Here is a 24156-nt window from a genome sequence, read left to right as displayed (position 1 = left end):
CATAACTGGTGGGTTATACAGTAAACATCTACCTTCAGATCTTACTGTTGAGTTAAACAGTGCTTAAGAGCTGTGGGGTAAAGTACCTATTAAGGAACCTGTAAAAACGTATCGCATTATCAGTCTGCATCTTCTTTTCAGTAGTTTTATTGGTGGAGTAATGTGTCATTGTATGTTAATGTGAAGTAACCTTACAGAGTGCGAAGCTACTGAGATTCGCTCAACCAACCAAAGAGTCATCCTTATGCTTTACTGTACCAGTGACAAAAGAATGTGGTTTATTGCCCTTTTTCCACAGCAGGAGGAGTAGAAAGTAATTTATTGAAGTAAAAGTGTAATGTTGACTCCTGAAAGAAACTAATATTGCATCTTGTATAACTTAAATCCAAAGAGTCATATTATTTTTATAAAGGTAACGGTATTTTTCCAAACAGAGGTGTTGTATCTTTATTTTAGTGGTTCCTCACTGTGTTACTGTGGGTAAGACTTGTAAGTACTTAGCCAACGCCTTGAGTTAGCTGTAGACCACTACTGTGCCAAGCTACCATATGTAGGCTTGGGTAATCTAGGTCCAACACTGTCCCAGTGCATGATGGGAACAGGGCAAACCAAACTACAAAAGCCAATTCTTACACTGGGAAGGAAACAAGCTCCCGGGGACCGGTTTCTGGCATTACAGCCGTCTTCGGCCCGGTTTGCTTGAATCCTGATGGTGCAATGAGCAAGGGTCTCACATCTGAGAATACCCTTCCACGCTTTCTGGTGAAGAATTGGCTTGGTAGTTTAGTATGCCCTGTTCCCATGATGCACTGGTCCAGGGACAGACTGATTTGCATATAGCCAGGTTCTGAGCTGGGATGGGGCAGTGAGATAAATAACGGTGATGGATCAAGCCCTGATCTTTGGACTGGGTAAGAGTGGTCTGCTTAATTCAGACACTCTGTTCATCACCACCCCCTTTTCTAAATCGTTTTTGGCCACTATAGGTGTGGCAGGGTATACTCAGACATGAGTCCCTTTCTCACTGCTCCATCAGGATTCAAGCAAGCCGGGCCGAAGACAGCTGAAATGCCAGAAACCGGTCCCCGGTAGCTTGTTTCCTTTCTGGTGAAGAATTGGCTTGGTAGTTTAGTCTGCCCTGTTCCCATGATGCACTGGGCCAGGGACAGACTGATTTGCATATAGCCAGGTTCTGAGCTGGGATGGGGCAGTGAGATAAATAACGGTGATGGATCAAGCCCTGATCTTTGGACTGGGTAAGAGTGGTCTGCTTAATTCAGACACTCTGTTCATCACCACCCCCTTTTCTAAATCGTTTTTGGCCACTATAGGTGTGGCAGGGTATACTCAGACAGGAGTCCCTTTCTCACTGCTCCATCAGGATTCAAGCAAGCCGGGCCGAAGACGGCTGAAATGCCAGAAACCGGTCCCCGGTAGCTTGTTTCCTTTCTGGTGAACAATTGGCTTGGTAGTTTAGTCTGCCCTGTTCCCATGATGCACTGGGCCAGGGACAGACTGATTTGCATATAGCCAGGTTCTGAGCTGGGATGGGGCAGTGAGATAAATAACGGTGATGGATCAAGCCCTGATCTTTGGACTGGGTAAGAGTGGTCTGCTTAATTCAGACACTCTGTTCATCACCACCCCCTTTTCTAAATATAAATAAATGTGTCCTCCTCTATCCTTCTGCTATCATTCTAAATAACTGACTATCCTATCCACCACTTAAAATGTACTTGCATGTTTGCAAGGTCAGTGTGGGCGCCCCAGCCAGGTCTGGGGCGCCGACACTGACAGGGGTGCTACCCGGCATGGAAAACTGGCCCAACCAGGAGCCGCAGCCCGCCCTCCCCAAGGGACGGGGCGGATAGAAAGCAGCCGTCCGCTGCAGATAAGGCCCCCCGCACCGCAAGGTCCTATGTGCACCGGGCCAGCCGGAGTGACTACCCAGACAAGAGCACTGCACGCCGCAGAACCCCTCCACCATGCCAGGCTGCAGCGGCCCGGGCAGCGTCTCCCGAGGCACCACCCTCCCCTTGCTGCCCCCACCCCTGCAAAGTAATGAATCCACTGGAGGAAAGGAATCGGAACGGGGAAAGGTGGCGCCCGGCCCCCAAGAGAACCCACCCTCCCCTTGCTGCCCCCACCCTAACAAAGAAATAGATCCCACAGGAATAAAATGCATTCAAATGCGGGTGAAGGAGCCGCCCGGCCCCCGGGGAAGAGCCCGGGGGGGGGGGGGCACTCACTCATAATTTTTGGACTGGAAATACATGTGCCATTATGGGACCGTCTCCTGTTGTTGCTCTTGTCCTTGGTCCGCCATCTTGTGAAACAGCAGACATTCTACTGCCCTTCCTTGGTGCTGTGTCTGCGTCCCCCCTCCAACCCCACTTAATGGAACTCTGCTCACCTTGTTTTTTGGGTCCTGACCTGAGAAAATCTACTATTTGCATATATATGTATATAGAGATACCTCTAACCACTTGTATATGTAGTAGACCTTTATACTCTCTACCATTCGTATGTGATTCTAAGAGTTTATCCATTTGTAACTCTTCCTTGAGTGACTTTACTATTTGTACATTTGCAATTTTTCTTTGTTTGTATCTCTTCCTTGTGTGACTTTCCATCTTGTACATTTGCAATTTATTTTTATGTATTTTCTGTTTGTATCTCCTCCTTGTTTGACTCAACAACTTGTACATTTGCAATTTTTTTCTGTTCCCTATCACTTCCTTTAGTGACTTTACTACTTGTACATTTGCAATGTTTTCCGTTTGTATCTTTTTGTAACTCATGTAATCCTAAATCCTTATGTATCGTAACTGTTTCTTCTGTAAAGCGCTCTGACACCTTAGCGTAATGTTCGCGCTATATAAAATCGCATTAAATAAAACACTAATCCTGTATGGGTCCCGGAGTAGCGTGCTACTCGCCGAAAAAGCACTTCGACACCTCGTCAGGGGTAGTAAGCGCTATATAAGTGCAAGTACAATACAATACATAAGCGGCTAATGCATTTATCCGGGAGTAGACTGCAGAGATTGTTAATTTAAACGATTTAGTTGTTGTTTACCAACGTGTGGATAAAATACAGCGTCTAATAAGGCATTTGCGTAGACTCGACCGCTCCCCTGCAGCGTACCCCCTCACGTCTCATAGTTCTATGGGTTGCTCGTTTAGATGTGGACCGCACAGGTCTTAGAAGTTCTCTGGCAATAGTAAAGTAACCTGAAAGTCCGCTTTATTGCCCTCATTCAGATTACCCTTGCGAAACGAACACTGCACTGCTTTCAACGCTGTGCCCAGTCCACGTACGTCACATACATCACCACGCCTCCAATCGAAAGCGGCAAGTTCAAGTGACGTACAGCTCGTGCGACGTATTCACGTAATGCGTAACGTAAGGACATTTCCTGTACGGTGCAACAGCAACAGCAACAGCTGGAAAGTTTGATGCACTTAGCAACAGCAGCAACGGCGACGGTAGAATGACCCAGTCCGTGGTGGTGCAGGGTGAGAAATAGTGCCCCCGTTATCAGGCGAAAGACCCCAGCTCCCACTCTTTAATTCGCACAAACAGCCACTGCTCTGCAGAAGAAACAGTCGCCTGGGGCAGGAATAGAATGTTATTCTGTGTCCCCTATATTCTGTACATAAATTAGGAAACGAGGCGTATTTTGTATGCAAAGTACCACAGACCAGGCCTCCGAAGTTTTACGGTTTATCTGGTACTCTAATATTACCTTGAGTAAAGCTGCTCAATGCATACTTGTACTCTCCCGTTAACAAAGCCCATATATATATATGTGCATGGCTATTGTTCTACAAAGACCAAACCAGTTAGCCCTATCGGTGCTCGTTTATGCAGTATGTGGGGAGATCCTTTTAAAGTGCACTGACAACAAAGAAAAAAAACAATCATTTATAAAGCCAACGGAGAAGGCATTTTGAATCTTGAGTAAACAAAAAAGCATGCTGTAGTAAAAAAGCAAATAAAACCCAATTATTTTCTGTGTACAGTGTATCTATGATGAGACTGAGAATGCACTGCACGATGAATAAGTGTACCGTTAAGGTGTAAATTAATCCCGTATGCCTTGTAGTGCAAGCACTGCAAGTAAGATGTGAACTGATACCCCAAAGAGCTAATGAAATGCAGACAGAGATGAAAGCTTCTGTTGATCGAGCCAAAGCCCTTTCAATGTCTATTTTAAAGTATTGGTAACAATAGGTTTTGCTCGCGACTGTACTGCCAAACCAGATTTCTTTCGGTTTGAAATTCATGCATGAGACAGCAAACTTAATGTTTGATGATTTAATGTAATCTTGAGTTGCAAAATAAACCTCCATGAGTTGCAGTGAAAACACTCCGGAGAAGGCAAAATGATTTACTTAACTGCCAATAGTCTGACAAGAGAGAGAAATTATCTAGCTGGAGGCAAATATCCCTCTAATTATCTTTTAAGGTTGTGCAACAAAATGTCTTCAAGACCCCTGCGCAGTCAAATAAGCCCTAAACAAAGAAATTAATCTGTATGAGAGCTTCATGCATAAATTGGACTTTTGAGCGTTCTGAGATTCTCAAACCATAATTGTAGTTCAGATGATGTCTCTGAAACTGACCAAATTACAGCCACTGTTGACAGAGTAGTATTGTTAGGTTTTGCCTGCTGTGGTTGAGAAATCTATTGAATTCAATATAATCTTAAAAGGGGCAACACCCAGCCCCCTTGCTTTTCATTGGCTCCTGTGCTTGTTATGTACTTTCCCTCCATTTCTATTGGCTGCACCATAGTTTCCTGCATTTACCAATGTTTGTTCCTCACCTGCTTCTCTTATCATTTTCCCATTTCAAAAGTACTGTTTCCTTCCGGTGTTGGGGCACTTTTTCTTTAATGTACACTTTTGCTTAATGCCCTTTACTTTTCATAGCTGCATGCATTTGTCTCGTATTTTATTTAAACTTTTTGGGCACGCATTTCAAGCATGCATGTGGCCCCACTCCGAGACTCGAATCCAGCCCCCCAGCTTCAAGGCCGGTAGTTCTAGCCTTTACGCCACATCCTTTGTTTTGCCCCTTTACTCTGTTTTTAGGGCTCGCCTCTCAATGCGCAAGCATTGAGCGAGACTATAGGCGCTTAAACAAGGTTTACCCAAGGTTTACCTAGACTGGCGATTTGATGCTGTGCCCGTGCGCTTTTAGGTCAATGCGCAAGCGCATTGACCTAAAATGCGCGTGCACATCATCAAATCGCCATCTGTTCCCCAGCAGCACTCCTCCCACTCCTTTGAAGTGAAGCTTAGCTTCACTTCAAAGGCCCCTGCTTCATCGCCGCTCTCCCAGCTCCGCCCCCTGCTGCGGCCGTGTCTCATTTCTTCTCCCCCCTCCCCACAGCAATGCCCTCCGTCTTGTACAATAGGCAGAGTACATCTCCGAGGCAGAAGCTTCTCCTGAACCTTCACTAGAGTTCACTGCAGTGTGTCTGCACGTCTCAGATGCAGGCATAGTGCCACTAATCTTCGCATGAATTTAATGTACAGTCTTCAAAGCAGTGTGTCTGCACACCCGTAGGCGCGCTCTAGCATTGATCTAATAAATAATTCTGGCCCTCAAGGTCTAACTCGCCACATCAATGCCTGAGATGTGTGAACTTCATTCAATAGAGACTGGAGTTCCCTCCCTCCAGCAGACCCCCGAACCCCCCGGAATCCGTAATGACTCGGACGGGAAGAAATATGGTGACAGCCAGCAAAGGAAATCAGATTGAGAAAAGAAAATTAAAAAAAAACACTAACACAATAAAGGAACCTGCAGCACTAACCAGAGCTGCCAGCATACCACTAACTATAGCAATGTATTTTTTTAAATAAAGTTTTATATACCATCACCTCGCCAAGGGATGCGTCCCATAACACGATGACCACGCCACGACTGACGTCATACATACATGACATAGAAATATCTCCCTCATAGGCTCAAAGCAAAGATAACACACTTCCCATGCCACGCCCACGTGCGGTAGCTTGCTACCCATAGTGTTATAGGCTGAGAGCTCTACAAACGCCACACTACCGTGCAATACACCAAGTTCTCACTCGCCGAGCCCGTAGAAGATTTGGCCGCTATAAATGAAACCAACATCAACAGATCGGCCTTGGGGCCAGGGAGACTGTAGAAACAGGATCCATCGCATGTTAGCTTTCATCATTTCCTTGCCTAGAGTGAATGCCTGGTTTGATGAGGCGTGCGCCAGGTGCTACATAAATTATGTCACTATCATTATTATAGTTATTAGAGTACGGAGGCAAGAGCAGCCTGTGAACATGAAGATGCCAAAGACAATGGTCAGAATAATTAAATCAGCCGAACCCAGAGAAGTCCCAGGGCCATCGTCAGGAGGCCGCTGCAGCTTGAACCACCCATTGCCCCTCCCAGCGATGCTAATGACAGTGGCAGCACAACTAAACAGTCAGGCTCCAAGAAGTGTGCCAATTCACACTGTTCCAGGCCAGGGCGGCAGGTATTAGACATTAGAAATAATTAACAACTGTTGCTGAGCTCATCCCTAAATGCGACACATAGCGCCACAAGTGCCGAGCCTAGGAATCCACCAGCTCAAATTAAGCACTATTCAGATGTCAATACTAAAAAAAGATGTCAAATATGGTCAGACAGTCAATGCAGCCAAACAGCCTGAGTAAGAACTCCTGTCTACAGCATGAAATAAATACAACCAGTTTTACATGTAATTCAAACAGGTAAAAAAATACATTAGAATTCCCTCTTTGGTTCAAAATCTATGCACATTCATACTGCACTACTGGCTCTTTTCAAAAGCAGCAGTTACTTCAACAGGGCACTCTGAGTTCAGAACATTCTGATACGTTTTACTTCACGTTGTCTTTTAGTACTGTTCTATATTGCACCATTTCTATAGCACTTTCCCACATCTTCGTGAGGACCCAAAGTGCTTTATCAGCCGTGGGTCAGGGGATCTGATTTTTCGTACCTCCTAATAAGACACTTACATCAGACATATGTGTGGTACAACATTATTCTGCTGGACAGTTTCTTATTGGACAAATTTGCTTAGAAATTTGCAGAGGTCGAGAGGGGACACATGGAGCGCGGAATTTGTTTTGTGTGAAAATATTCATTGGTTCCCCCCTCCCTGCCTCCAATCAGTGGTTAATCCCTCGGCTTCCTGCCAGCCCCCTCCTCCCAGGAACAAGGAGCAGGTGAGGGACTCCGGTCCAAGCCAGGAAGGCTCGCACAGTGTGGACGACCCTCGTTTTCTTTCTTTTTAGGTCTCAGGTAAACCACAGATGGGGCCTAACGACCAGAGCTGCCATCTAAGTCACGTAAATACAAAACATGTTGCATTACAAATGCTATAGGTGTCACATTTGCGAAAGTTATAACTATTGGCATTGTAAATGGCAAAGCTATCAATTTAGCTATTTTAAAAACCAACACATAAATAAAATATTTGTTATTTACAAGACCAATAGCTCCAACTTTTCTAATGCGAGACCTATTGCATTTCCAATGCTTGTTTCATTTAATCAGTAGCACTGCAAACAAGTGCATGTTTTTGCAGACAGTTCTCCCCTCATTGCACCCCCTAACGTTGCTGGCATCCGTCTCCAGCCACCATCCCCATGTCATTATTCTCTCACGGCCACCCTGCCCCGTCATTGCTTGTTTACTTAGCAAGTTTGCTGCTACCGAGGGCCGTGCTCTAATACCACAGTGTGAAGAATTGCACTGGCTTTGATCATCGCGTGTTGACACGAGTGAAAGAACGGATTAAGTCATTGCTATTATTTGCTACAAATTACAGCAAAAACAATATTATGAATCTAATAGGCAAATCCTTATACACTTACCAATGCTTGCTTCTATGACATATATTCCATTCAATGGATCAGTGTTATGGAGGGTCAAAACAGGAAACTATGTGTTCCATAATTTATATGAATATACACCCCTTTAGATTAGGGTCACATAAACTATATAATGTAATCATACTGTAAATCACCTTTTTTATTCATGCTAGACCTGACCAGTGCGATTCGCCTGCTCCAGGCACATTATAGATCCTAAAGATGCAAGTTTTTAATCTGATACTAGCTCAGATTTTTATAGACTTGAATGTGAAAAGGTCAATGGCATACACAGGTCAACCCAAACCAAGTCAAGTGGCATCCATATTTAGTAATGATTCCTGAGCCTAAAGTCCTTGCGTGAAAGTTGCTGACTCTGTTTCACCACCCTTTTAAAAATGAAATGTATGCCTTTCTGCGGGTACCCAGTGAATCACTTACAGGGAATCGTTCTTATTTGTCTTTTCAGTGGGGCAGTGTGGCAATCAGATTGGTTGCAGATTCTGGGACCTGGCACTGCGGGAGCATGCTGCAGTCAACAAGGTAATAGGAAATGTACTACCATCCTCAATTGCGCCATTCTTTACATTGAAATGGGAGGACAAGATAGCATGTGTATAGTGAATTAAGTATACAGTTGTCGATTTTATTTTATTTCTGTTTGTATGTGTTTTGGCTGTCCCTTTAACCCGTTAACCGTGGCGTAAAATCTGCCACGGTGCAGGCGTTTCCGTGCGCGGGTGGGGCCGTGTCGGGCAGCAGACATGCGCAGCACTACAGAGGTAGTGCTCGCGACAGCCGTTGGCCGACGCACGCAGCGCACGGGTTAAAGCACTGAGAAAATGTCGGTTTTAAAATATTGAATCTCAGCACAACCTTTGCTCACTCTAGAATTGCGTAAGTATTATGAAGTTAAATAGTATTCCTCCCTGTCAGAAGGGCTACAGGGGACTGATGAAGACATATCATGCAAGCGCTGGCAATCCTGTATTACAGTAGGAGAGGTTGAAACACAGTGCCTGTGATTTCTTTCTCTTCTTTTCCATGGTGCTAAATAATGAGATCCTGTTTTATGTGTTAACATCAGGAAGTAAGAGAGTGCAATGCTCAAAACATTTATCAACTATTTTATTGTACTCTGTGGGGCATATTTATCAAGATTTTTTTGCCACCATTACCCCACGCAAAGGGCAATGCAAAACCTGAGGAACATTTATCCAGCCATGTAAGGCCACCTTGCATGGCCCTGCATGGTTTGATAGATCTAGAGTAACATAATGCAGCAACTTGCGCTGCTTTGCGTAACTCTGCCCCAGGGAGGCGATCCATAGGTCAAGCGTTGGTGTTCCCACTCATCCACCCATGGATTTTGGTGCATTCCCATATTTACCATTGGTGGTAGATCTGGGATTGTTTCAAAAGGCTATCCCTTACCAGGTGAGTCATACTGAGGAGAAATATCTTTATTTCACGTCGTTTTTTCTTGTTTCTTCCTGTGCTGCATTCTGCAGCACACATAGAAACAGGAAAGTGCCTACTAGGATTGTTATTGTGCAGGAAGGGAGACCTTCCTGCACCAAAAAATTCTGCCTACAATGCAGGCACCCTTGCAACATTACACAAGTTTACTTGCATTGGTGCTAGGCAGCCAAAAGTGCACCAGTGCTTGGAAAGGAAAGGAATACGCTGTTTAGTGTTATACATAATGTAATGTAATACAGCACATTCCTGCACTTTCGGGCGGCGCAGCATGGTGGCATTCTGCGTTGCGCTACATGAAAGATTGAAAAAAATGCCCCTATATGTGTAGACTCTTATGTGTCCTGTCAGTCTTTTTTCTGTGGCACACAGATTCAGAGGGTGCAAACAACAATAACAAATAAAGTGATTCATTGGTTTGAGAATTGAAAGAAATATATATATATATGTATTTATTTATTTTTATATATCCTCGTTATTGCACTGAGAAATGTGCATAATCTAATGAGTTAGACACAGGAATGGAGAGTACCTTTAAAGTTAATATTTGCAGACACCTAGGTAGCATTGACACTGTATCAGTAGCTCTCACCCAGGAGGAACAAATCTTGGTACTGAATGGAACAGACCCTTTTGCCCTTGTGGGAAATAAGGGTAGGCCACAAAGCCCAAAACCACACATACGGCCCTCCCAGCACCCACTTGAGCTTCAGGATCCACATTGCAAGCAACCTATTGCAAAATGGTTTTCTTCTCATTTAGTACACCTAGAGTTTTTGACTTTTGGTCACCCAATTTTGGACTTTTTAGTGTGGGTGAGTCTCACTACTCACTACTTGCGTCTCACCTACGGTAATCACATTATGAATGGACTGTGGGTGTTTACCCCCACTGTCTGCTTTTTAAGTTAAGGTCACTGCAACTCAGCTAGAATAAGGGACAGTTGGCTGGTTACACGCAAACCTGTGTGCACATGTGTGCGGGCTGCGCTTTTGAGACTACTGTTTTGCGCAGGCTGGTAACTGTGCACATGTAACCTGGCACAGAGGGACCCTGCAGGGTTAGATATTGACCCAACACAAAAAAATAGTAGTGAACAGTGCTTTCCTCGGCTCCTGCGGAGGAAGGGGTGGGGAAGAAACTCTGCATCAGGTCAGTGGTTAATTTGTAAAACAGTAAGTGCCAGGGCCCTCTCCAGGAGGACATAACAGCCTGCACCGTCCATTGCCCCTGCCAGCACCGCTGTTTAGATTACCACCACAACTACTTACTGTCACACTCCTAAAAGTGTAATAATTCATACTAATCAGGGTCCACAGAGCTATAAGAATGGCATGGGTGACACATATCAGTGATTTTTATTTATTTATTTATTTATTTATTTATAGTGTTTTGTATAGCGCGAACAAGACCCGTGGGTATCAGAGCGCTTAACAAGGAAAGAATTACATATAGACATTATAAAAGCAGTACTGACACAAGAGAAAAATGAGGTAGAAGGCAATATACTGTATGGACGAGATTAAATATATATATTCAAAATGACTGTGCAATTAGCATTAAATGGCGAGCAAGGCTTGGCTTGTGTCATAGTAACAAACCATGCTCGTTGAGGTAGGGTTATGAGGCGTCCCAGTGCATATCAAGGATAATAAGTATAAATAAATCAGGTGCGGTAGAAGATATATAGTATGATTGTGACATATAGTTAAAGGTTCCACATATATGGATAAATAAATCAAGTGAGAAAGAAGTTCTATAGTATGACTGTGAGATATAGTTAAAGTTCACACATATATGAGGTAGCAGTAATGTGTCAAGTCTCGGCTTGCGCACGGCATCATTTCATTATCCGATGATGATCTTCCAATTTTCCATGAAGAGGGCGGCCCTTAGTTAGTTAAATTGATCATCCCAGTGATCGGTAGGTTTCTCTAAGTAGGGTATTTACTCATCAAGTGGCTCTTCAGTTCTCGTTTGAATGTTGCTGTATTTTGAATCTTCCTGATGTTTGGAGGGAGTGAATTCCAGATTCTGGGGGCAGCTCCGGAGAATGCTCGGTTGTAGGTCTTTCTCTTGTGGAAAAAGGCTGGTCGTAATAGCAAATCTTTTGCGCTTCTAGTTGTTCTGTTACCTCCTGAGAGCTTAAGTTTCTTGGCTAGGTATCTAGGCGTGTTGTAGTGTACCGCTTTATGCGTAATACAGGCCATCTTCATTTGAATTCTAGCCTCGTAGGGTAGCCAGTTTAGTGCTTTCAGGTGAGGAGATATGTGATCGAATTTCTTCGTTCCCGTAATGAGTCTCACCGCTGCGTTGAGGCAGGCTTTTAGTGGTGCTGTGGATGATTTTGGCAGGCCCGCTAATGTGGTGCAGCCGTATTCGATCCTCGAGATGACTAGTGATTGGATAGCCAGTTTTAGATCTGTCTCAGAGATAAAGGGTTTCAGTTTTCTTAAGTAATTCAAGTGGAAGCGGGCGCTCTTGGCCAACGAGTTAATATGGTTTTTCATGTCGAGGTTCTTATCTAGTGTAATTCCTAGTGATTTGGCTGAGTTAACTAGGGTTGGGGTGTAGTTTAGCGCTGTCACCAATTTAGTCCACTCTTTAACTTCAGATTGGCTCCTTGTAGGTGAGATTAGTAGGAATTCTGTTTTCTGGGCGTTTAGTTTCAGATGGTTCATTGTTAACCATCGCAAAGCACTCTTTAGTGTCTTGTTCATTAAGTCAATGTCCTCAAGGGAGGCGATCTTTATGTATAATTGCGTGTCGTCCGCATACATATGATAGGATACCTGTGATTTTTGAAGGATCTCCGTGAGAGGTTCTACGTATAAGTTGAATAGATCTGGTGATAGCGTTGAGCCTTGTGGTACCCCGATTGCGTTGGGGCTCGGGAAGAGATTGCTTGGTTAACCAGGAATCGCTGAGATCTGTTCTGTAGGAAAGAATTGAACCATTTCAGCACGTTTCCAGACAGACCCATCCTGTCTTGTAGTCTGGTCATTAGCACTTTGTGCTTTACCGTATCAAATGCTGATGATAGGTCTAGGAGGATCAGTAGGCAAGATTGATTTCGGTCTAGGGCTTGTAGGGCGTCATCGACAATGTGCAGGATCGCAGTTTCAGTACTGTGCCCTGTTCTGAAACCTGATTGGCAATCATCCAGAAGCGAGAATTTAGCGATGTGTTGACTTAGTTGGCCCTGCACGCATTTCTCAATGAGTTTAGCCAGTAGAGGGATGTTGGTCACTGGTCGATAGTTGTTCGGGTCTGTAGCATCAGCTGTCGGTTTTTTGAGGATGGGCATCACCTGCCCTGTTTTTAGACAGTCCGGGAGGCCCGGTGATTGTTAATGTATATTAAATTAACAAACAGCTGTTTTTGTGCCGATACCCAAATTTGGCAGACCGCACCACCATGTTGCAGACTGTCACAAGCGCCTGTGCTAAGAATTAAGTAACATGCGGTGCACCGGAAACCAATGGTTCAAATTAAGCACTGCCTGTCACACTGTATCATGGTTGAGACAGCCCAGGTCCGCTTAACAAAGGAGGAAGCGCAGGCAACTGGATCCAAAACAGGATGGGGAGTAACTGTGGGGGGGGTTAGTTAGTTAGTTAGTTAAATGTACTTTTCCATTTCCAAAGAAAAAGTACTGACTGAACAATCTTTTATTGATTGTTATTATTGCTTGTCATCAAATTGTGATTACTAGTCCACACCATCTCCCCTGAGTAGGCCTTGGAGTGCTCTGTTTGGCAGCCCTGAGTAAGTCAAATGCTACAGTTGGGTGCTTGGTACCCAGTAAGGGGAAATTGTAGACCTATTACTTGCGCAGGCATCACATCCTGCACTACGAAGAACCCAATTTCCTACCCAACCAAATGATGATTGACCTCAGACAAACAAGGTAGGGTCAAGGAAATTCAAGTTCATTCCAACGCTAAAATAAACAAAAAACAACAATTCAGGTTGGGACATGTTTTCCATTTCAGAGGGCATATTGAGTATTAGATGCCCTTGTTCCTTGAATTTATTATGAGGGCAGGTGCCTGTGTGACACCAGCCAGCTACTATTGTCTCCATTGGCCAGCTCTGCCAGGACATCTTGTGTATTGTATTTCATGTTGAAAGGTCCTGAAGTCAAAGGAGCAAGGGGAGAGGACATTAGAAAATGTGCTTCACCAGTAGTTTTTCTGAGCTCAGCAGCCATCCTCCAGCCCACATTCAGTTATCATATAAAAAGGTGCTCATTAACATCATTGGGTAACCGCAATAATAGATGCTTTTATGGTGATCAACGCTATCAGCGATATGTATGCACTCATTACAATGAAATGCAATCTTAATTGCAAATGTAGATAATGTTTGTAAACACTTGTATTTATCAATAACAAATAAACCCAGTGGGGCCAAGTTTACAAGGATCGTTGAATGTACTTCATGTAGTGTTGCCAGGAAGCATTATCCCAGGTGCAGCAAGTGCACGCCAAAAGAAAATGCTACAACCAACCAGGACGTGGTAAAGAGATGGGATATGGGTGCACCTTTGAGAATTGAGATAGTCATGACCGGTTTTGGATCACCTGTGTCCAAAGGTTGTCCCTAGGGAGCACTAGATTTGCAATTTGTGGGGTGGGTGTAGTTTAGGAGCCCCACAAAATGGTCTAAAATAAAAAAATATAGGGGGATTTTCAGACAATGAGAAATCGGGAAGGAATGGAAAAGCTGGTCCAGAGTCTTCAGTTCTTATGACCTATGTTGACAAATGTTCTGCTCGGTTGAAGCATATATATGAATTGAGCATTGTGAATGTGCACCAACGTGTTTAGTCCATGTCTTGCCTTCATTACATGTTTGCATAAAGTGATTGCCCCCCATTTTGACCTAAATATTCTCTGAGATTGCTGTTATGAGTGAGTGGGTTTGTTTTTGATTGAAGTATAGAGGAATCACAATGCTGCAAGAGTATTTATTGCTTTGTTTTCTCTTTTGTGCACAAATTCCAAATGCAATTGTTGCTTGTTAGCTGGATTCCGACTGGAACATTTTACTGTGTGCAAGAACAACCTTGTTTCTCAGAGCTCCTCCTTTATATAGTGTATATCTCTGTAACCACCTAATTTGTGCTGAGCCTTTGAGAGGCAATATTTGTGGACTTTACCCAAAATCACATGGCGTTTCTGAACCACATTTCTTTCTTTGGTAATTATCTGCTTACTCCAGGAAATTCAGCCGCACCCATTTTGTGAGTTAGACATAATTACCCACAGACAGTGTTTTGCAAATTATGTCCAGAGGAGAGTGTAGTATAGTATTTTTTCAAGAGACGCAAACTCTACACATTGCATCCCAGTGGACTACTTTAAGGTATGTTTGGGGAAGATGTCGGTTCTACCTAAATTGACCTTTCTTTTTGGGGCGGTTCCTCTTACCTTTCCGCAGGAATGCATCAATAAGATCCAGGGGAAGATATGTAGCTTTGTATGGGGGCAGAAAAGTGCCAGGCTCTCTTGGAAGAAACTGAGAAGGAAGCTCTTGAAAGGGGGCCTGGTACTCCCAGATATAAATCTATATTTGTTGGCCTTTCAATTTAAGGGCATAAGGAGGCTGCAAACTACTCCGGCCGAAACCTCCTGGGGCAGGCTTTTGGGGTAACTTGTAACAGCAGAGGGTGGTAATGGACAGGATGGGTTTTTATATAAGTTTGGGGCACCCAGATTTTTCAAGCGGGTACGTCTTAAGGTTTTAAAAGCTGCCTTGCAAATATTGTATAAATTAAGGAGTATCTGGGGCATTGGATATTTTTCCCCTTTCTCTCCAATCTGGGATTCACCGGGGACCCCCATCTGCCTGGCGATAGCTTAGCAGTTTCGATCAGAAGAGCAGGTTTGGAGAAGTGGTCAGACCTGCTGGATTTAGAAGGGGTCCTTCCGTGGGAGGTACTGCTAGATAAAATTGGTCCTGCATTTTCAAGATTTAAGTACCTACAGGTAAGGTCATGGTTTGAGGCAGAGGCCCGAGATACAGTTGGGAATTGGGAGCTTGAGCAGTTGTTTCAAGATGCCGGCTCAAGGAAAAAAGAGGTATCGTTGTGGTATACAAGTCTCTTAAATGCAGTAGATCATGAGGTCCTCCCTCAGTCAGCAGTATGGAATTCTACTCCCCTTCTCCAAGACACTGAAAATCTTTTCGAATTATCTATCAAGTTAATGTATAAATATATAAAACCTGCGAATATAAAGACTTTTTTTTTGTACTAAACAGGCTTTATTATACACCAGTAAAATTCGCAAAATGTGTCTCTTCAGCTGTCGCAATACCTGTTTGCCCGAGGTGTTCTATTAATAGGGCGGATGATAGCCATATGTTCTTTGAATGCGCAAAATTAGCGGTATTCTGGAAAGATGTGGGGGACACTTTGGCAGATATTTTTCAAACACATATAGAGTTTGATCTCTCTCTAGTGATATTTGGTATGAATAATCATGAGCCTGTAGAAGCGGATATTTTATGATACCAAATGCATTTACTTTAAGGCCTGTAAACCTAGAGGTGTTAAAAGGATTTGACAAGACATCAAGGAATGATGAGTGGAAAGGTCGAGCAGGCTGGGATGACATAGGGACAGAGCAGACAGGCAACAAGAAAGTGCCAAGGTTCAGGGTAGGGGAAGTGTCGGCTCCCTCCTGCATCCTCAATGATCAAAGGATAGCACCCAAAAGAATACCAGTTTTGCCGAAAAAAGGTAGAGCATGCAGCTTTGCAGAATTACTGGACAAGGACGGCTGGAAAGAATGCATCTCATTTACATGCACCTTAGCAGAACTGGCTCAGGGTCAGCAGGGATTGTTCGACTGCGAAGACAGGATAAACAGGATGAAAGGCATACAACCAGCAAAAACAGTCCAATAGATATATCTGAGCACCAGCAGCTGTAACCACACCATGAGACTAACACGAGTCGGGAGCCGCGACAAGTCGTCACCAGGTCTGGTAGGTTACAGGGGCCTTTTCTTTGTCTGTGGCCCATAGGCATACTTCTATCTGCCCCCAGGATGGTATGGAAGTTGCTACCTAGCATCCATCATTCCACGGATGACCCACTTCACCAAATTAGTGCCAGCAGAAGAGAAAGTGTTGGCACTGGTTAGGGCCAAGAGAACAGCAGCATGGGTAGACAACATGTTAACAGGTTTTGGGGCCATGATCCCAGTAGTAGGCAATGTCTATACCTCAGTAAGAATACACCAGTTATCCAGAATGATTGAGGATCTAGCGGACTCTACCACTGGTGCCTTAGGGAATATAACAGAAGAACTCACCTCCATGAGGGCTGTCGTAATCCAGAATAGGGTTGCTCTAGACATCATTTTGGCCAAAGAGGGCGGAGTCTGAAACGTTATCCACCAGTTACCTCCTCAGTGCTGTATATTCATACCAGACAACATTGGGAATATAAATAAAGCAATAGATCAGATCAAGGACATTAGAGATGAGGCCCATGGTATACACACAGGAGGCCTGTGGGAAGACATGATGAACTGGTTTGCAGACTGGGGTTCTTGGATTCTAAAGCCCATTATAATAGTGGCAGCAGTCCTTTTGACACTATGCCTTCCTATCAAAGTCTGCCCAGCCTGTTGTACAGTGATTTCCAGCTCCTGTGCCAGCTGCATACCCAGGGATGGTATTACACCACACCACACTCATGATGAGGATGAGGTTCAAGAGATGATGAACAAAGATGGTTTCTGATTAACATATAATTTGGTATCAGATGTGGCAATGTAGAAGCTAAATATTTTATGATACCAAATGCATTTACTTTAAGGCCTGTAAACTTTCTTTGGCCTTTATTAAATTGACACCAGGAAGAATGCACAAAATAGTCACATGTTCCATTTTTTGTGTCAGCCAGCTGCAACGTGCAAAGCAACGCAAGGCTTTCCGAGAATAAGCGTGCCAGCTTCCAGCTAGCTATTGCAAAACCTCACATTTCATAATAGTGTCAACGTGACCTGACCGGTCACGTCCGTGTCATGTCCACGTATACCAGAAACACATATTTCACCATGGTGGGGAAAAACCCCAAATCTGCCTTTGTCGATGACACGCGGGCAGAAACACCAGGTCATAGACATGTTTCGATCCTTAAAAGGTATCACACCAGAATTGGCCTTCACTAATTGATCCAGCAGGACATAGTCTGATCTGTGTTACGTATTTTGTGATGCCCATCCTCTGGGGCTGATACCTATAAAATATCTCTGCACTGTCATACCAATTGGGCACTCAAAAAGCTTTGCTGAGGTCTCCGTGCTGCTTGTTTATTTTGCATTCTGATTGGGTTCCCAATAAATCTTGCAAACTTGTGTGCTGAGATAGAATTGTTTCTGTGTTATTATTTATCCTTTATTATTTCAGGTTTCAACAATCCCAGGTCACTTTCACCCCTTCAGATAGGTCTCCTTCTCTATCTTGTGATCCTGGCTAGAAGGGAGATATGCTTTAGATGGAAGGACTCTGCCCACCCCACTAGAGAAGGCTGGATTAAAGCCACCCTAAGAATGGCAAACTTAGACCAAGAAGAAGCCCCTGTAAACATCTGGTCTCCCTTGCTCTCCTGGGGACGCAGCCTGTGTATGGTAAATAACTAAGATTGAGCAACTGGTACTTTTTGTCTAATGATTACACCTGTCTTCGGGATAAAGAGGAAGGCCATGGTTGGCTAGGCAAAGGCAGTGAGTAGAGAGGCGCCCAGTTTAAATACAAATCGACTTGTTAAGATCTGCCGGAGTCTGAGGTGAGATGAGGACAAAAAAAAAAGGATGAGCTCACTATCAGTGCAGATTGGTTGATACTAGGAGACCGAAGAATTGTCATCCCTCACCAACTAAGACAAGGGACCATCAATCTAGCACATGAGGGCCACAGAGAAAGGACTGAGAGAGGGTCTGGTTCCCATCCCTTGACCAAATGGTAGAAGCCATGCTTCAAGATTGCCCACAATGCCAACTAGTAGGGCGAGAAGAACCACACGCTCCACTGCAGATGTCTGATCTCCCAGACAGCGTGTGGCAGCAAGTAGCGGTCGATTTCTTTGGCCAGCTAAAATCTGGGAAATATGTCATTGTCATCATGAACGAGTATTCTCGATTTCCCATTGCACACCAACTATCATCCACAAAAGCATCTGCCGTCATACCCATTCTTGACGAAGTGTTCGCAGCATGGGGAATCCCCAAGATAGTGAAGACAGACAATGGACCACCTTTCAATGGACATGAGTTCACGGAATTTGCAAATCACCTGAATTTCAAAAACCGGAAAATCACTCCTCTATGGCCTCAAGCCAATGGAATGGTTGAGCGTTTCATGGCCACCCTGAAGAAAACCATACAACAAGCTGAACTGTCGCAGCGCGATATCCAACCAGCACTCAACGAAGTATTGCGAGCATACAGAACAACACCAGGATACCAACGTCGGATGCTGTCATACAATCCAGACTCCCGACCTCGGCTCATGAGACACTGATGAACCTCGATAGAGACAAGAAAACAAAGATGAAAGAATATGCCGACAATCGTCATCGTGCAATGACGTCTGACCTTCCAGAAGGAGACTGGGTACTAGTGAGGCAGGAACGGAGAACCAAAGCCGACAGCCGCTATCATGCTCACCCGCTACAAGTAGTGAAGAGGAAAGGGACCATGATTACGGCTGCCTCCGCGACCAAGAGGATCACAAGAAATGTGTCACACTTCAAGAAGTGCAATCCAATGGCATATGATCAAGAAGATGAAGCAGACGAAGACACGGGCACCTCCGACCCAAGAACAGGCAACCTCGCTGAATGTCTTCGTGTAATTGATACGGATGAAGTCGGAGAGCGGCAGCCTCCCTGCCGGCCGCAGAGGACCATTCGAAGACCAGTTAGACTCATTGAAGAACTTTAAAGAATCGAATGACCTAAGGTAACCAATAAATCACAAAAGGGGGAGATGTTGTGTCGCCATGCCTGACTCTGTCCTTGACTTCTGGTCAGGCATGGCCGGAAACGGATGGGGAGGGGGCGGCGCAACTGAGCGCCAGTACAGAGGCAAGCAGGGGATAATAAAGAAGCTACCTCGCATCAGCGTCTTTATTTAAACGCGAAATACTGGATGACTGAAGAATCTGCCTTGGAGTAAAGGAGTTACTCCCCTGCAGACACCTTTATCGCATCTGACCGGTTTGCATCTCCAGAGCTCCTGAGGACTCAGAAGATTTCTGCAACACAGGAGGTGGGTTCCCGAGTGTCCCTGAGGTCGAACTGCCCTCTCATCAATTCTGAGACCAGTATCCCTCTTGGGGACCTTGCAACCCGATCCCCTGTGCACCGTGTACTTTTGCAGCAGCATATGCTTTTTGGCGATCCCGGAGGCTGTGCTGTGGGCTACGTGTAGTCCTGACTCCAAGCAGTAATTGCACCCAAGATTTCCGGCCTACACTCCACGAGTGTTCCTTGGGCTGGTATTTTCGTGATTCAGCTCGAGGTCCCTTCGCGATCCCTGGTCCGTTGGCCTGTGGGTCCCTGTGAAGGTGACTTTGACTTCTGTTGGGCTTTCCGGGTTGCTCCAGGCGTGCCCTGACTCCAAATAGCTAGGAGAGTCTCCTGGACCTTGCTGGTCCACACCAGGCCTGCTTTCCTCTGCCCGTGTGGGTTGCATTTGCCAAGGCTTGTTGGTGTTCAATCCGGACACTGACCCCTCAGTATTCGACATCCTTTGTGGGACAGCTCACCTCCGGACTTTGGTCGACGTCTCCTGGTCCCCGTGGCTGCCGATTCGAGCTCCCTGTCATCTCACCTGAAGCACCCAACATTGGTGGGCATTCATCTACCGAGCCCCTGGTCACGCTGAAGTGACCCAGACTCTGTCCCCTCTGCTTTCAGGTTCTTCTCACCTCGGATCCAGGCTTGGATTCCACTGGACACTTTTCATCTTCCAGGCAGCAGCACTTCTTTGAGTCATGCCATTGAAAACGGTGAAGGTTCACGACATCACTTGACACCTATGCACCTGGCTCCCCTGGGATAGGTCACAAGGGTACTCCGGTACTCACATGGGGGCTGGCCTTAGAACCTTCTATGTTCCAAAGGGTTTGCTTGAAGTTCTCTCCGAAGTGTCCTTAATCTTTAATTTTCCAACCGCCACTTTTCCATAGAGTTGTACGGAGCTCACGTCTGTGTTCTCACACCGCACCCATCCTCCGTGGGTCCCCTGTGTCACTACTTTGGGTAGTTCCTTGGGGTCCCAGCAATTCTACATGCTCTAGGCACTTTTCTAGTTAAGTTGTGGTTGGTCTCCCCTTGGATCCTACTTTGTATTGTGCTATTTACTGTTGTTCTAGTGATTTAATATTGTGTGCTTTGTGCTCTAATCTCATGAAGAAGTTAGTAGAGAGTGTTTAGTAATTAATACTTACATTTTATATATCTCTTGTGTGGTTCTTCTTTCATTTGGTTATTCAGGAGGTTACAATCTGGTAAAACCAGCTTCTTCACATTCCTTCGAGACTTAGCCTGAAAGCTACTCTCCACAGCTACCACTAGGATAGCTTTCTTTAAAGGTTGTCTTTGACCTAATCATCAATAAGGGTCGTTTGGACTGGTGCAAGGTGTCCACTTTAATTAGTGTCAAATATAATGTCCCCTTTGGACAAATCATAAACAAGCAGAGAGACTTGCAACTTTACCACACACTAATCAGTTCCATACATTCAATTTGAGCCAAAACGAAGATGATGTAAAAGTAGTCAAAAATTATAAAAATGTACACAATTTATTATAACATTAAAAAAAATCACAATAAAAGGAGTGATCAATATATCTTATTACAATACATGCAAATAATTATAACACAGTGGGAATAAAACATAAAAACGTTTCAATTAAAAATAGAACGGGATACTGTAGTCCGACTTAAATTAATCATACTCCAAATTCGTATAAGTATCTTTAGGATGGAGACGTTGTGTAGTCCAATGACTTAGCGTATCCCAATTCACAAGGGCATCGACGCGTTTCGGTTTGGCAACTTGGTTTACAAGCCAACACCTTCATCAGGATTAAAAATTATAAATTCCCTCAATATATGGTATATCTGCAAAAATATAAAATGTACAATATCAAATATATTATCTCTAACTACTAATTACATCATCGTCAATTAACTACTCCTTTAGAAACATCCAGTTATACATTCGAAACAGTCATTTACACATTAACCTTATACTTCAACATTTTGGTCTGAAAAGAGCATATAGCCTCATAAAGATATTAACTAAGACCACAGAAAGATATAATAATCTTGACTGGTTTCAAACATTCTGTCAATTTGTCTTGAGATCCTAACAAAATGAATGGAGATATTGCCATTCTCCTGGCCACTTTTGTATATGTATCAAACAAGTTCTTCCATTTTGTATGGTTAATCGCCTTTTAGAAATGTTCCACTCTTATTTCAGAACAAAGTGGGGCTCAATAATTTACCTCATTCTTTTGCTAGTACCGGGCTTTCATAGAATCCTTCGATACTTGATCTCGAGTTAGATGATCAATTGGCGCACCTCACATTGCAGACGCCTATAGAATTATATATAGTTTCAGTCAACTTCTATCAGACATGATAATGGCAGACAATATTGTCATAATTTTAATAAGGCTCACCCGTTGAGACTTTTATACGGTTTCGGTCTCACAGCGGTTTGCCGGGGTTATCTCGTAGACGCTTTTTTAAATTCTAAAAATAAATCACAGAATAAGTCTCTCGAGCTAGATGTTAATGGTAAGTCATTTAAAGCGCAAATCCTACACAGGATTTTCAGTTCTCTGTAGATAAACGGCACAAGCCTGATGTCAAGAGAAACGAATTAAATTTCTAGTCATAGTATGCCGGCCATATTCTTACTTAGTCTGTTTATAAGGTTGGACAGCATAGAATTCCAGACATGCGAAAAAACTCTTAATAGACTTATCAACCCTACCACAGTCAGGAAACCTCTATTATGTGGGTATTCGGACTAAGTACATCGTTATTATTATATTTACAAAACCGTGTGTCTATTACCCATATACACAAGATCGAGGGCAGACGGTAGAAAAACGTTATACCTAGATAGCGTTGTGGTTGCACGTAGAATTACATTGCAATGTAAGGCTTCTCTGTCTGATAAAGCTCTCACCCGGGAAGCTAGACCGCCCGCAGTCTGTAAAACAAACACGAGGGTCAATGCGTAATACCCATGTAAATGTCCATTTAACGAGCTAAGGACATCTCGTCTACATACCTGCTCACAAAAGGCGTGCCGTCGTCAATATGGGGTTCTGTGTCTCAAAGTCGGTAGACTATGAGAACTCCTTTTAAATGCTGAAATAGCGCGCGAACCTACGCGTGAATGATTTCTAAGTGTTTCTTTTCTGGTTTGCCGGTACTCAAAAGATAAATGACGGACTGACTATATAAAAAATATAGAATGCGGTCTATTTAGCGATATGTTCTCAGTAATAAATGGTTTTAGATGTCTCAGAGTTGCCATTTATTCAATTTCAGAGATCTGAGACATTTGTCAAAAAGCTGAACAGTAATTAGGAGATACGAACGGTATTCGATTATCCTAATATAGCCGTGGCAGTGATCATTTATAATGCACTAGTTTAGGCAGTGATCATTTATAATGAGTTGGTACAATTTCTTTGATACATCCACGCATAATATATTGTATGTTCCATTGTGTCTATATCTAGAATCTAGTCAGAGTTCTATTTCAAGATGGCGTTCTCTATTACACATGCGAACACCGGTTTATGAGCCATGTGTTTAGACGGGCAAACGAATATTAAAGATTTCGAACTAATGGATAGCATAGTCATATTCATTAAATTATACTAACACTTCCAGATTTGATTAGTCGATTATGTGTACTACAGCTACGGTAAACTGATTCATAACATCTTTAACAATTCTAGTGTTGCAGTACATTGTAACATTCTTTACACATATAATTATCGCGGTACATACATATTATTTCCTGATTTATAACACTGTTAACAATCATAACTTTCTATTGCATTGCAACATTCCTACCGCATATCTATTTCAAGGTACATACATATATTATTATCTGGTGCATACTACATGCACTACCTTATGAAACACAGAATATCTGTTTATATTCATGGCACTTAACAGTATATACATTGAGTACATATGAGATAGTATTTATTGCGGAATTTTTTTTTTCCCCCAATGTAGGTTGATGGTTATACATAAGTTGTTCACACTCTATATGTATCCTATATATTTATGCCAGCCTTTACACAATGAATTGTTGATTATGATGTAAGCTCAGCAAATTATAAATGCCAGTACATTCTAAATATAAGAGATGACATGTTCTCTTATGATAGTTTTAACGTATATCACAAAGGGCCCGATGTAGCTAAATCTAATTTACCACTTCTAAAATACCGAATCATACCGATTCGGTATTTAAGAAGTGGTAAATTAGAGGGGGGAGATGTAGGTATTTCAGAATCGGTAAATACCGAATCTGTAAGATTCGGTATTTACCGATCTGTAAATACCGAATCTGTATCCCCCATTGATTCCTATGGGCCTTGAGGCCCATAGGAATCAATGGGGAATACCGAATCGGTATTTACCGATTCGGTAATTACCGATTCCTGCAAGGGTGCAGGGGGTGTCACTTTGACCCTCTAGCACCCCAAATACAGGC

The 24156-nt window shown here is 43.6% G+C and overlaps 1 protein-coding gene across 2 annotated transcripts in view; it reads left to right on the top strand.

Annotated features, from left to right (window-relative positions):
- Positions 1-3383: 3383 nt before the first annotated feature.
- The window catches only part of TUBE1 (tubulin epsilon 1), a 123328-nt gene continuing 102555 nt past the window's right edge, over positions 3384-24156 (top strand). The window contains exons 1-2 of one of the 2 annotated variants that reach the window (XM_086926827.1): positions 3384-3519; positions 8363-8436. In XM_086926827.1, coding sequence (XP_086782953.1) covers positions 3495-3519; positions 8363-8436 — 99 coding nt within the window. In that variant the 5' untranslated portion in view covers positions 3384-3494. Of the gene's footprint in view, positions 3520-8362; positions 8437-24156 lie in introns of those variants that run through there. The other variant, XM_086926828.1, reaches the window with a different exon arrangement.

The sequence above is a fragment of the Lissotriton vulgaris genome, chromosome 6 (assembly GCF_964263255.1).
Source record: "Lissotriton vulgaris chromosome 6, aLisVul1.2, whole genome shotgun sequence".
Taxonomy (NCBI): Eukaryota; Metazoa; Chordata; class Amphibia; order Caudata; family Salamandridae; genus Lissotriton; species Lissotriton vulgaris.
Note: the sequence above shows the minus strand (reverse complement) of the source record. Positions and strands in the feature narration are given on the sequence as shown.